The 15120-nt window shown below is 47.9% G+C and overlaps 1 protein-coding gene across 1 annotated transcript in view; it reads right to left on the reverse strand.

Moving 5' to 3' along the window:
- Nucleotides 1-281: 281 nt before the first annotated feature.
- The window catches only part of CDH3 (cadherin 3), a 39406-nt gene continuing 24567 nt past the window's right edge, over nucleotides 282-15120 (reverse strand). The window contains exons 8-16 of the mRNA XM_019756686.3: nucleotides 14630-14758; nucleotides 13546-13731; nucleotides 10523-10764; nucleotides 9984-10129; nucleotides 8985-9209; nucleotides 5723-5929; nucleotides 3226-3356; nucleotides 2681-2827; nucleotides 282-1134 (exon numbers count right to left, since the gene is read on the reverse strand). Of these exons, the coding sequence (XP_019612245.3) occupies nucleotides 925-1134; nucleotides 2681-2827; nucleotides 3226-3356; nucleotides 5723-5929; nucleotides 8985-9209; nucleotides 9984-10129; nucleotides 10523-10764; nucleotides 13546-13731; nucleotides 14630-14758 (1623 nt within the window). The 3' untranslated portion in view covers nucleotides 282-924. The remainder of the gene's footprint in view (nucleotides 1135-2680; nucleotides 2828-3225; nucleotides 3357-5722; nucleotides 5930-8984; nucleotides 9210-9983; nucleotides 10130-10522; nucleotides 10765-13545; nucleotides 13732-14629; nucleotides 14759-15120) is intronic.

Consider the following 15120-nt stretch of genomic DNA (forward strand, 5'->3'; position numbering starts at 1 on the left):
GAGGTAATTTGGTTCTCTCACACAGAAGAGCAGCTCTGAACCTGTAAGAAGGATAGAAGGTTTGCCCCCACCTGGACCTGTGAATGAATCCTGAGCTTCCTCTACCATGAGGAGGAAGCTGTGGTGAAGCTGGCAGAGATCCAAAGCATTCACTCCTTTTGCACACCTCTGAAAAGTCTACAAACCATGGAATTTCACACATCAGTGAGTGAATGGTATGATACGTGAATGATATGTCAATACAGCTACAGTGAAAAGAAAAAGCTCACTCCCCTGGCACCTCTGGGAAAAGTTCCTTTAATAAAAAAGTTCTAGTACATTTACACGATTGTCATCACCCTTCATCTACAGCACTCCATAGGGAAAATAAAAAATAAAGGACAACCTAGACGCGCTCAGTATAAAAACGCAGTAATCTATTCAAATAGGAGGCCTTGGTCCTAGAGATCAGAGAGAAGTGCATAAGAGCACGTGAGTCGAGCAGCTCTGGCCTGGGCTTCTGGAGGGCTCCAGGGGACAGTTGAGGACCCGCCTCTAACTTTTTGAAAACAGCATTAAAAAAAAAAAAAAAAAAAATTCAGGTTGCCATAAGAGGCCTCTATCTAAGGAGAAGGGTCCATTCCAGAGAGAATGTTATCATGGGGGAGTCAGAGTCCATCCAGGCCCAGGACACAGGGCGGAGCATTTTATGGTAGAGAAGAGTTTCCCAGAAATTCAGCCTCCAAGGGCCTATGCTGAGAAGTCAAACTGCCATGGCCCTCCATTCTGAAAGGCTCAGAAACCAACCCCTCTCATGTCAGACTCGAGGCCTCTTCCCTTCAGGTTGCTAAGGCCACTTCTCAATAGCTCCAAGGTCCTTGGCTGGGGGGTGGGGTGGGAATGCAACCCCTGAAAGATGCAGCTGTGGCCTGCTGGCCCAGAGGCCTAGTCGTCCTGGCCACCACCATACATGTCCGCCAGCTTCCTGAAGCGGCTGCCCCACTCGTTCAGGTAATCATAGTCTTGGTCCTGGTCCGAGGCCGAGGAGGTGAGGGAGCTCAAGGAGGCGGCATCAGAGCCGCTGCCCTCATAGTCGAACACCAACAGCGAGTCATAGGGCGGGGCTGTGGGGTCGGTGTTAGCGGCCTTCAAGTTCTGTGGCGACAGAGAGCAGGTGGTTAGGAGCCACGGGCTCAGACACGTGGCAGCTGTAAGAACTCAGGCAGGCTGGTTCACCTGCATTTCCTCGTCTGCGAAGCCATTTCTCCCCTCCCTTGAGGTTTTCAAGATTGAAATGAAATACTGCATATAACTGCTTAGCACAGGGCCCAGCATACAGCAAGTGCTCAGTGCAACAGGCCAGTGGTGAAGGGCAGGGACTGCGAAATCAGATGGTTTAAGTCAGAACTCAGACTTCACATACTAGTATGTGAGCTTCAGCAAGTCCCTTAATTGATCTCTCCATGCTTTTTTCTCATCTCTCAAATGGGGGATGTCATATAGTTTAAGAGGAATAAATGAGTATGTAAATATATGTAAAGTGCTTATCAGAATAATACCTGGCATATAGCGGAACACTATTTCCTCATTAGTAAAAATCAGGATAACAAGATTCCAACCCTGCAGACTTGACGTAGGGATTAAATAAGACAGTATCTGCAAACTGTCCCACCCACAGACATTCTAGAAACTGACTTCGTCTAACTGGAGGGAAAAGCTCCCGGTATTTAGCTCCAATGTGTTTTCTCACACCCGCCGCCCCATGCAATTTTTTTGCACTGTACTCTCAAATATGCTCAGGCTACTTCTAGGAGGCAAAAAGTTTAGAAGAGAAGATGACGCCAGTAGGCTTCGCCCTGGTGAGGTATCCTGACCACCCACTGAGCCCCCTCCCCACTGCCGCTTCCATCCGTTCATCCATACTTCCCTATAGACCTAGTTCAGTGGTTCCTACAACCCAGACCGTACTATTTTCTTTCCTTGGGGAGCTAAAAATATCAGAACCTAAAAAAAATTGATGCCAGGGTTCCAGGAATTGGTATTTTTCAAAATTCCTCAGCTAATCAAATGTGTGACTGGAGTTAAGAACACTGGAAACACTCAGCTACTAGCAACAATAGCTCTCATTACCTAATTAAGTGCTTAGGGGCCAGGCCAGTGGTTCCCAAACTTAAGTTACCTTAAAAAAATTCGAAACCCAGGCTACATCCAGATCAATTAAATGACAACTTCAGGGTGGAGGGGATGGTGAGTCAGAGGCATCACTAGTTTTTGAAGTTCCCAGGAAACTGCAATGTGCAGGCAGTTTGGGAACCCCCGTGGTAGCACTACTCCGGGTGCTTACTCATCCAATCCTTAAAGCAGCCTGGAACAGAGGTCCCAAAACCTTGCTCTGCATCAGAATCACCCGGGATCTTTAAAAATTCAAACCCAGGTTGTTTGGCTCCAGAGTTTTTTCCTAACAACCACTATATTTGTTGAATAAATGAATAAATTATTCCTAATCTATCCTTTACCACATTGCAAGTGTGGCAAACAGAAGGAGGAAACAGAAGTCCAGAAGTTACTCAAATGTGCCAGAGGTCACACAGCTGGTTGGTGGTAAACTCATGATTTAAACCCAGAGCCAAGACTCTGAGCCCATGCTCTTTCCCTCACACTGCTGGTGCCTGAATATAGGGCTGGCCCCCCCAGGCCTCACCTCGATGATGAAGTTGCCAATTTCATCTGGGTTGGCTGGACGTGGGCGGTACATGGGTGTGGGGATGAAGGTTGGTGCCACATCATTTCGGAGAACCACCTCGGGACGTGCCTCTAGACCCCGGTGGAGTTGAGTGATGTCATAGTCCTTCATGAAAGTAAAGGAGAGCATGAGATTGAGAAGGACCTTCCAGCTCCCACACCATTCACATTTCACCCCACTTCCCCATCATTTGGATGTTCTGCTTCATGGCTAGGTCTTAGAAGATAGATAATGTCAGAGATTTCTGAAAGCCCTCGTTTCCACACCCCCTCTCCCATATTAAGTGCAGGCTCAAGGTCACCTTGACTGGGGCCAAAGAAACTAGCAATGAACCAGACATCCTCTCAGAAGAGAAAAGTTGGTGGTCTATTCTGCATGAAGATTGAAGCTTCAGGCCAGAGTCTGGTCAACACAGCCAACACGGTTAGTTGATGGACTCAACCATCCCTGCCAGTGGCCCTGGGGGCATCCCCACCCAACCCCCAGACTTCCCAATGCCCTACCTGGTCCTCCTCACCACCCCCCTCTTCGCCATAGTAGAAGACATTGTCACGGGTGTCGTCTTCCGGAAGCAGAAGGGGCTCCTTGACCTTCCGCTTCTTTCTCACCAATAAGAGAAGAACCAGCAGGAGAACTAGAAGAGTTGGGAAGTGTGAATATTCACCCCCACACCACACAGTTGGCCAAGACCCCCCCAAATCTCCAGCGCCCCATCTAATTGAGACCCCTCCATTCAGTAGCCAGAGCTTAAACACTTCATTGGCTCCCTTGCACCTAGGAAGAAAACCTTCCACTCCTTACCAAGGTTCACAGATTTGGTCCACCTGTGTACCATGTCCACCTCGCCCTGCCCAGGTCTGGTCACACTGGCTTCCTAGGAGTTCCTCAAATATACCCAGCAGTTTCCCCCTTGAGAACCTTCCTCTGAGCCCTTTCCTCACTTGGAACACCTTCCATGCATATGCATGACTCTCACCCTTCAGGTCTCAGCTTAAGGTCACTTCCTCCTAGCACCACTCTGATTTCATTCCCCACCTGTATTTCTATATCATTTTGCCAGTCGATCCATATTGACTGTAATGGTCCCGAGGGAAATCCTCCTTTGTGAGGATGGAGTCTCCCAGCAGATGTTACTTTTCAACAGGACTCTTTTTCAGTCCCCAGGTATTCCTAAATTAGCCATAGACTTTAAGTTAAAAGCAAGAGAGTGCAACTCTGATATGGTACAGTAGGTAATCTGAACTTAGGTACAAGTGCTATGTTGGAATTTTAAGAGAAGGACTTTTTTATTGTTTAGACATGGCGGGGACTGGCCATAATGCCTGGCTGCCCTCCCTAACAGCCATTACCACCCTTGGTTAATCCCACAGGAAGAGGGTACCCTCTTGCCCTCTCTCTGTGGCTGTTCACGTTTTTGGCCTGCTGATAGAACCACTGTCTCTGGCCAGACAAAACAGGCCTCATCTTCTTTGAGAGTCCATAGGTTCTCAGGATACATACCTCATGTGGGCCAGACCGTGACCTCTTCCACCCCTTTGCTTCCCCACTGGGTTGGGGGAAAAGCAAAAGGTGAACTGGACTTCTCACCTGCACTCAAAGGTTATATGTCTAACTGTCTACGAATATCTCCATTTAGACTGGCCTGGCAAATCTCCCACAGTCCTTCACGAACTGGTTAATGGAAACTACATGTGTCTACGAGTTCAGGCCTTTGGCTCATCAGTGGCTCTTTTCTGCATACCACATATCAAGTGATGTGGATGAGTTGATTCTACCTTGAAATATGACCACCTCTCACCACCTCAACTTCCATCCTGATCTGAGCCACCAACCACCGTCTCCCCGCTAGATTATGGCAATAGCTCCTAAATGGTCTTCCTGCATCCATCCTTGCCCCACTGTAGTCTGTTCAGTACTATTCAGTAGGTATCCTGTAAAATTCAAGTCCAATGACATCACTCCTCTGCTCCACACCTTTTCTGATGACTTTCCATTTCGCCCAGGGTCCTTTCACAAGTGCCTATAAGGCCCCACACGATGCTCCACCACGCCCATCACCTCTGCCCTCATCTCCTAGTGTCTACCCTCTTGTTTTCTGCACTCCAGCCATTTCTGTTTCCACACACCAAGCACACAGCGCTGCCTCAGGGCCTTTGCACTTGTTCCCCAGATAGCTGCTGACTTGCTTCCTCACCTCTTTCAGGTCTTTATTCGAATTATCCCCTTCTCAGCAAGGCCTTTCTTGCCCATCCTACTTAAAATTACAGACTTCCTCCCCTCCACTTTCTTTCCCCCCATAACAATACCTATTAATCTGCCAGATTACTTGCCTGTTCCCTGTGCTAGAAAGTAAGCTCCATGAGGGCAGGGATTGATCTGTTAAGTGCTGCAAGCTCAGTGCCTAAAACAATGTTTGGTGCACAGTAAATTAATTAATTAAAACTTGTTCTTATATTCACGTCTAATTGGATGTGTGCTTTCTGCGTAAGGACTAATTTAAAGAGTGGGAAAAGCAAATGTGATAAGTTCTACCTTAAGAGCAAAGAAATTAGTTTTTAACTAAACACTGCTGCCCACTAGCCCAGTGGTTCTCAAACTCTAGTATGCATCAGGACCTTTTGAAGAGTTGTTAAAACCCAATTACTGGGTGTTACCCCCAAGTGTCTGAATCAGTGGGTCTGGAGTGGGGCCTGAGAACTGGCCCTTCTAACGAATTCCTGGTAATACTAACACTGTTGGTCTGGACCACACTTTCAAAACCACTGCTCTGGCCTCTACATGACACAATGGCAGGACCAAGACTGTTTGCTCACCACTGTATCCCCCAAACTTGGCACACTCCAGAAGCTCCATAGATATCTATTTATGGAATGACACACCTGAAATTAAGAGTTTAAAAAATAGATGGGCAATGCTGGTGGCCTTAGTCCCAGAAGTTCAGGGTAGAATCAGGTCTTCTAACTAGCCCATCCTTTGAGGGGGAAGGGCGCCAGTACTCACGCAGCAGAGCCAGGATGGCCCCCAGGATGGGGAGGAGGAAAGCCCCCTTCCAGGGTTTGGGGCAGCTCTTCATGTGGCCATGGCAGTCACACACGGTGGCCCTGATCACCGTCAGCTGTTCCTTGTTGCCATGGTCGGACAGAGACAGATGCACGTCATATGTGCCTTGCTTCAGGAACTTCTTCAGTGACAAGGCCACTGTGTCTCCTGGAGTGGACAGATCATTTATTCACCTCGGGAGATCACAGCGAGAACTACCTCAAAAACACACTTACACCAAGTGCTAAAAATTAATATTTGGCCAAAGCCAAATTCACTATCATGGAAAGGATGATCAGGGTAGAAGAATAAATTCATCTTATTTTAAGCCAATAATCACGGTATTTTTTTTTTTAATTTATTGGGGTGACAATTGTTAGTAAAATTACATAGACTTCAGGCGTACAATTCTGTATTACGTCATCTATAAATCCCATTGTGTGTTCACCACAATCACGGTATTTTTAAAATATGAAGTTTTTAAAAAAAATTATGTCCTGCAGGGCCAATAACTTCTCAGCACCATTACCTGCTGGACAGTTCTTTGCCTCAGTAAATAATTTGCCAAGAGATAGCTAACTCAGTATTTTAATATCTACATTAACTGGCCGCCTGTTTTCCTATGTGCACAATTCACTATCATTTACTACTGCAGCATTCTGCTCTTGCAATAGTAAAAATAACTTTTATACCTCAGCTGTACAATAGCATTTCAATATCTGAAACACAGATATTTCCGAGCTAGCATCAATTATTAAATAAATTCAAATGCATATGACTTGATGATATAACTTATGTTAAGCACATCTGAGAGGACGCTAACCCGTAGAATCACAGCACTAGTGACTACACTCAAGTTCAGAGATGCTGGAAATGAGGCTGCAACGGGCACTGGGATAATTGGACTTCCAAAGCCCAGGATGGGCGGCGGCGGGTTAACCAAAGAGCAGAAGCCAAGCCTTGGTGTGGCCTGTGCAACGGGCAGTTCTCTGGAGAGACTGTGTGGCAATCCTAGAGTAGGAAAGGGGGACTGTGTTTCTGGGTGAGGAATACAGGGTCAGGGGCCTCTCTGAAGAAAGGCCTTGTTTAGACCCAAGTTTCTCAAGGAGGGAACTAAACTGCTTTTCATCATGCAGGACTTTCGCAAGCGTTACAGATCCTCATACTAAATGCCAGTAGTGTCCCCCAATCACCGGGGCGATCAAAAACACCACCACGTTTTTAGCTCACCCCCTCTCAGGCTTGCTAGCCTATTTCAGCACTGACTTCAAGCCATTTTCCATTCAAAGGCTCTGCACGCTCACAGGGCCTCCTCTTAGTAAAAAAGGCCAGAAGGGAGAACTCACCCTATTCCCGTTGGCACTGCCAGGCACACAGAGCTCTACAGGCTGGGTATTTGGTCTACCATGTGGGGAGGCCACGGTGGGATATTTCACCCCAAACATCCCCATCTTCATCCTGTTCCCACAGGGGAGGGCTGGTGTCTCAATTGATGATGGTGGTGCTGGTGGAAATGTCGACTAAATTGACACTTACTATGTACCAAGCCCTTCTCTAATCCTCACTACAACTTGAAAAGACAGGTACTTTATTCTCATTTTTCAAATGCAGAAATTGAAGCTTAGGAAGGTCAAATCACCAGCCCAAGGTCACATGGGGTAGAGTTTGATTAATTTCCCTGACAAAAGGGACAAGGTTGGGTCAGAAAATTAAATTACAAGTAAGAGCCAGGTCTCCATAGTATTATCAGGTGCTGGTACGACTGGGCTTTGGCCACAATGCTCACACCTGACAGAGACAGATCTGACTGCTGTTGGGTGAAGACGGCCGCTTGCATCTACTGAGCTGACATACCAGAGAAGGTGCTTTTCATGTAGTCACGTAATCTTCAGAATAACTATGGAAGTAGGTTCTGTTATTGGTACCATTCTACAGATAGGGAAACTGAGGAACAGTTGAGACTCAGGAACTTTCCCACCATCACAAAGCTAGTAAATGGAGGAACCAGGTCTTGAACCAAGGCATTCTGGCTCCAGTCTCCACTCTCTGAACCACATGGCTAGGTCTAGGCCACAAGGGGGTGACACGAGACCAATTTGGGCTCCCCAAAGGAAAAGTGCTCGATATACATACCCAAATCACAGGCACTGTAAAAATGAGCCAATGTGGGTGCCAAAAGCAGGTCGGGAAGCCCTTTCTGGGCTCAATAGCAGTAACGGATACCAGGCATTTGGGATCTTTGGGGCAGAACTTAAATATACTGGTCCCCATTTCCCTCCTGTGGGACCGTAGCCCCAAGAGGAAGAGGGGAACATTTTAAAGCAGAGCGATGCAGTGTCTCTCCAAGAACCTTATTGGCACTTGGGGCTGGATCCACCTTTTTCATGCACGGTGGGGCCTTACCCACTAGATGCCAATAAGACCCCTCTAGGCCTGTAACAACACAAAAACCACCAAAGGCTGAGAAGCTCCGGGGTGGTGGTGGTGGGGGGGTTGAAAAGAGAAAGGACAGAGGCAGATGGGAGCAGGGGTGGGGGTCTGGCGGTCTGGCTTCAACCTCCACTGCTTACCCACTGTGTACCCCTGGGCATGCTATTTCACCTCTTTGAGACCGCACTCTCATCTGTAAATAGGGATAGAAAATACTGACCACAGAGGGTGACAGAAACATTAAATAAGAAAAAAAAGAGAGCATCTCCCATGTCGCCAGGGTTCAATAAATGGTAGCCAGTGAGCATCATGGTAGATCAGAATGCCTGGATTTAAATGCCGGTGCCATCATTTTCTAGCCATAAAGCCTCTGCCAAGCTATTTAACTTCTGAAAGCCTCGGTCTCCTCATCTGTAAAATGGGTGCACGCACATGTGTATGTGATAATAGTACCTTCTCCACAGGAAATTAAACCTATGTAAGGCATGTGAAGTGGCATCTCACACAGAGCAAGCACATTCCATGCCTGTCAGTTATTACCACTGTGCCAAGTCATTATGTGCCATGGAGAAAGTCACGCCCTCTCTCTCTAGGCCTCTTTTTCCATCTGTACAGAAAGACAGTTGGGCTAGAATGGTCTTTAAGGGCTCCTGTGGAATTCCAAAGGCTTCCACTACGTTAATAATTAGCATTTGATCAATGCTCTTGAGGACACTCACAAGAGGCTGAGCCGGCCAGGTGTGCAGGGTCCCGGTAGGGGGCAAACCACCACCTGCGACCGCCACGCAGTTACCTTTCTCATTGACCTCTGCCATCCAGTAGATGTCTGAGTCATGTGTGAGCTGGGCCTGGAAAGGGGCGGTGTGGGGGGCCAGGTCCTTGTCTGTGATGTTCAGCACTTGGGGCACAGGACTTTGGTTGCAGATGGTGATCTGACGGGGCTCTGGGACTGGGCCGTGGTCGTTGACATCCATGAGTGTTAGCAGAAGGGTCCCCGTGCCAGTGGCGGGACGGTTCCCTGTTCATAACGACACATACGATCCTTTTTCAACATCTGCCTTGGTTGGGCTGATGAATGTCACGCTCCCCTGTGACCGACCCAATCAGCCTCAGGGAGAGTCTCGTTTACCGTCCAGCTATAACCTCTCAAGACCCTCCGAGCACTGGCTTCACTATAGATCAAATCAGTGATGGCAAATACATGGCAATCATGCCCCCATTCTCATTTGTGTCCTCAGCAGACATTACTAACTGACCAGAGCACAGCTGTAGCCACTTCATCTGGATAGCCACTAATAATCTATCACAAAGTGAAACCTACCAGACACCTTGAGGCAGCTTCCCTTCACAGCCCTGTGGTAACCTCTCACCTGCCTCCAGGCCTTGATTCACTATGTGTCAAGCAGAGATGGAATCACATCATAACCCCTAATCCTGTGGGCGTGACATCACTAATCAAGCATGCACTTTACAGGCAGCCCCTTTCAGTCAATCAAGGGGAAAATGACAGGCCCATTTGGGCCTCCATGAACCACAAACTTAGTTTGAAAGAAATCTTCAGGATATTTCCTAACTCCTGGGTTTTAGGGAAATCAGAATCATGGCCAGCCACCCTAGGACGAGTCTTTAAGAGACTCCTCTGAAAGAACCCTTTGACCCTCCAGATTGGTTTGCTGACAGTTCCCCTCCGCCCGCCCCCACACACACCATACCCTGCCTCTGGGGGGGACATGCTGTGTCAGTGACCTGGGAACCGTGAGGGCCCATGTGGAGGGGGTGGGAGGAGGCTCACCATCGTCCGTGGCCAAGACGGTGACTTCGTAGATATTGTTCTTCACATACTGTTCATCCTCGCGGTCTAAGACCCCCACAGCAGTGACCTGCCCACTGTCTGCGTCCATCGCTAGCCACCCTGCCGGGTCTCTCAGGATGTGGTAGCTGGAATAGAAACGTTGAGAAGAGTCACATCCAGAATGCTCAGAATTCTGGTGTCATCATTCAAAGACTCCCCATGCCAACTGGCAGGCGGTGTCATGGGACTTGGGGCTCCTAAGCTGAATCATGTGGAAAATGCATCTTACCCCTAAATGGGGACCTGAGCAGCAGGTGGGGGGCCAGCAGGGATATGTGAGAGGGAACAAGAGCACCCACCCCTAAAACCCCTACTGAGTCTTCAGCCTTGGGGAGGGTAGGAAGGGGAGGCCCTGTGCAGGGGGGTTTTTAAAACACTTAACAATCTTTACGGTAATCAGAACAAACACCAGCCATAAGAAACCACCCCGCCAACAGTACCGGCACATTTCGCTGAATCTGACGTGAGCTCCTGCGTACCTGATCTTCTGACTGCCCTGGTCAGGGTCCTGTGCAGTATAGGTGCAGACAGACTCCCCGGGGGAGATGCCTTCCTGGACCTCGATGCCTTTGGAGGGTGGGACGAACACAGGCGCCTCATTCACATCCTGTACATGGACCACAACGGTGGCTGTGGAGGTTGGGAGCTTCACCACAAACAAAGCATCATTGGTCACTTTAACATACAGGGTGTACTGGGATTTGGCTTCAAAATCCAAGCCCTAGGAGAGAAGAGGAAGGAGGATCTGAGTCACTGGTTTTTGTGAGGAGGCCCCTGCAGTGCTGTGATGTCAGAAGGGAGGGCCCCCAGTGAGGGGCACAAGGCTCCCACCAGCAACAATGCTGCCCCCTCCCTGTCCCATAAAGCCTCCTGCACTTCCTGAGTGGACACCCTGTGGGGCCTCTCAGACCACTCCAAAGGCAACTAGACTAGTAAGCCCTAGAACTGGTTCCCATTGGGGTGGTGATGCCTCCTGGTGGTGTTGCAGAAACTTGTGGCGGCATTTCTAGTTGTCATAATGACTGGGGATGCCACTGGCATTTATAGGCTGGGGCAGGGACACAAAGAATTGTCTCATAGCCCACGTGACTTGCCAACATCCCCTTGGATGTTCACGTATTCATGGGTGTGAATAATTACAGTCTAGAACATGTTTTACACGTAAACCAAGTTTTTGGTGGGGTTTTAATATATACTGAATATTCTAGGAATGGAATTTCTGAGGGGAGCCTGTAGTTCCACTTGTTCAGGCCTTTTCCAAGAGTTGTTTATTTGTTGTTCTGGAAAAACACCAACACCACTTGTGGTACGAGTCATACGAGGTCTGACAATTAAGTTCGTGAACTTTCCACCGTGTGCTTACATTGGCACCACTGTACAAACAGCTCAGTAAAGTTTTATAACCTTGGTATATCAGTGTTTCATAACTGTGTTCGTGTCGATGTGTGGTGGTATCTTGTTGAGTGGCATTCATTATTGTTACATGCTTTTGTGTGCCGTCACGAGAATGTCTGAGCTTGAATTAGAACAACAAACAAACACTAAATTTCTTGTTGAACTTGCAAGTGTGGAAGTGAAATCAGGGACATGTTAGTCCAAGTTTACGGGGATAATGCCATGAAGAAAATGACAGTGCACAAATGGATTAAACATTTTTCTGAGTGGAGAGAATGTGTCACTGATGAAGAGAGGTCAGGATGGCCAGTAGCAAGCAGAACTGACGAAAACATTGCAAAAATTCATTGAATTGTGCGTCAAAATTGTCAGCTGATTGTGAGAAGCATAGCAGACCAAGTAAACATCAACAGAGAAACAGGAAAATCTTAACTGAAAATCTTGGCATGAGAAAGCTGTGTGCAAAACTGGTCCCGAGAGGCCGGCCCGGTGGCTCAGGCGGTTAGAGCTCCATGCTCCTAACTTTGAAGGCTGCCAGTTCGATTCCCACATGGGCCAGTGGGCTCTCAACCACAAGGTTGCCGGTTCAATTCCTCAAGTCCCGCAAGGGATGGTGGGCTGTGCCCCTGCAACTAGCAACAGCAACTGGACCTGGAGCTGAGCTGCGCCCTCCACAACTAAGATTGAAAGGACAACAACTTGACTTGGAAAAAAGCCCTGGAAGTACACACTGTTCCCCAATAAAGTCCTGTTCCACTTCCGCAATAAAATCTTTAAAAAAAAAAAAAACTGGTCCCGAAGGAGCTCTTGCATCACAACAATGCACCAGCTCACACGGCACTGTCTGTGAGGGAGTTTTTAGCCAGTAAACAAATAACTGTGTTGGAACATCCTCCCTAGTCACCTGATCTGGCCCCCAATAACTTCTTTCTATAATCAAAGATAAAGGAAATATTGAAAGGAAGACATTTTGATGATATCCAGGACATCAAGGGTAGTACGACGACAGCTCTGATGGCCATTCCAGAAAAAGAGTTCCAAAATTGCTCTGAAGGGTGGACTAGGCACTGAGGATGGTGCATAGCTTCCCAAGAGGAGTACTTTGAAGGTGACCATAGTGATATTCAGCAATGAGGTATGCAGCACTTTTTCTAGGATGAGTTCGCGAACTTAATTGTCACACCTCATACAGTATCCACCACATTTGGATGACTCTACAAAGACATGCAAGTAACTGACCACTTCCTTATGTTTTCTAGTGTTAGTTGTGCCCAAAAGTTTACATACAGAAATAAATTTATTATCGGTAACTTTTCCTATAAAATTCTTCTTTTAGTTAGGGAATTCTGTTGTTCTAGAAAGTCATGTAAGTTATAAATGAAAATCATTTCACAATGTAAAAGGGGCATTAAAGCTTTTTTTGGAAGAAGGGGACAGTCTTTAAAGTATTTTATAAAACCCTGCTCCTCAAACCAGGCCATTCTTCATAATAAACCAGGAGGTAAAATAAATCAAAGAAAGATTAGTCCCATCTTTTTTTTTTTTTTTTTTATGGGGTAACAGTGTGTTTCTTCAGGGCCCATCAGCTCCAAGTCTTTGTCCTTCAATCTAGTTGTGGAGGGCACAGCTCAGCTCCAAGTCCAGTCACCGTTTTTAATCTTAGTTGTAGGGGGCGCAGCCCACCATCCCATGCAGGAATTGAACTGGCAACCTTGTTGTTAAGAGCTCCCTCTCTAACCAACTGAGCCAACGGCTGCCCCTCTGGAAGCTCAGCGGCAGCTCGTTGTCTTCAATCTAGCTGAGGAGGGCGCAGCTCACTGGCCCATGTGGGAATTGCCACCAGACACTGAGATCTGGGAGGAGGGGCTCCACTGATCCACTTCAGTTCGATCAGTGCCTCTTACCTACTTTATGAACTGCTTCCTTGGGTAAGATTTAGTTTGAACAAAGGAATTCTGCAACACAAAAGGGATGGGAAAGTGTTGGGAGCCACTGGCCTGGTGCACTCTCTGGTGAAGGGTCCAAGATATGTGTCCCAAGGCAGGTGGTGCCTCCCTGTCCTGGAGGCTGCAGGAGTGGCTCTCACCTAAAGCCCAAACTGACTCACCTTCTTCGTTGTCAGAATACCCTGGTTACTCTCAGAGTCGGTGGTGATGTTAAAATGGTCCCCGTCGTCACCTTCCAGGATGTGGTAGACGGCGCGCCATGCTGGTGAGTTGAGGGTGTCCGCATCCGTCACTGTCAACCTCTGCACCTCGTGGCCCACCACGTTCTCAGGCACAGAGGCCTCGTACTGTCAGTGTGGGAAGCATAGCGCAGTCAGAGCGGAGAGACTGGGTACCCTGAGAGGCTGTTCCCCTCTTCACCTGCTGTAAATATTCCATCCAACTCTAGGGAAGCCGCCGCATGCCTCTCACCCTTTCCGGGACTGCCCAGCTCAATTTTCAGTGTTTCAGGACACACACCCATGCAGGGTGCCCTCCCTGAGAATCAGCCTCATGGCTGCTGGGACTGACCACTATAGTCTTGGGCCTGCTTTCCTTACACCCAGTAGCCTAATGCTCCAAGCATGTCATTGGTCTGGGTACCAACCCCCAGCAGGTGCAGCCACCTATCTAGTTGAGATAAGAAGGTAGCAAGAAGGGCTAGGTGCCTGATTGCCCTGGGGCACTGACTTGGAACTTTTCTGGAAGTTCTGGAACAGATGGCAAAGACTGAGAAATCAGGTGCTGAGAGCAAATTTTAATGAGGCCTAAATAATGTTCGGCAGCCAGAGTTGCCTAAAGATAGTAGGGGAGTAGGTGTCATCTTGACTAGCACCACGTCCTCTGTCACCAGAGGCGTAAAAGCATTCAGTGAGGAAAGGTGGGCAGGTAGAGGTGCAAAGTAAATTGGAAGTTTTCTTATCATCAAAGATTTTCCTATCCAGCACTTATTATGTACCAGGGATTGTGTTATATGGATTATTTCATTTAAAAGTCAGAACAATGAAGCAGGTATTATCATTATCCTCATTCCACAGATTAAGAAATGGGGCACAGAGAGGTTAGGTAGTTTGCTTAAGGTCACACAGCTAGTAAGTGGTGGGACTGGGACCTGAAGCAGTGTAGGCTGGTTCTGGAGTTTCATTAGAAAGGAAAACCCCAGTCCTTCATCGTCTGATGAGGTAAAAAGGAAGGAAGGAGCATTACCTTCTGGGGATCAAACACGGGAGCATTATCATTGGCATCGAGGATTTCCACTATGGCCACTGCCGTGGTGGTGGAGCCGTCCCCATCCATGTCTGTAGCCTGGATGGTCAGTGTGTATTCGGGGGCTTTCTGGTGAGAAAAGGAGAGTGGAAGGCCACTGTGAGTTCAGTCTGAGGGTCCCTCAGCCTGGGCTTTTGGAGGCACAGCCTTGGGAGAATGTGGAGGGAGGAGACTATCCTTCTCACAAATTTCTCTTGACTCCCTGACCCACTGCTGACCCATTTCCTAAAAGAACAGAAGCAAAAGGTGGAGGGGGAGGGGAACTGCAGGACCAAACAGAATTCCTGGGCCTGTTGGGTGTAGCTTGGGCAATGCCCCTGAGCCTGGTCGCACACAGAATGGGAGCTTTGAGCAGGGATTTAGTCAAAGGTATTAATTAGGGAACAGGAGGCAACTCCAATATCCATGGAGCTAATTCTACTTTGTGGCAC

The sequence above is a fragment of the Rhinolophus sinicus genome, chromosome 8 (assembly GCF_057876585.1).
Source record: "Rhinolophus sinicus isolate RSI-liver-muscle chromosome 8, RSI-T2T, whole genome shotgun sequence".
Classification (NCBI taxonomy): Eukaryota; Metazoa; Chordata; class Mammalia; order Chiroptera; family Rhinolophidae; genus Rhinolophus; species Rhinolophus sinicus.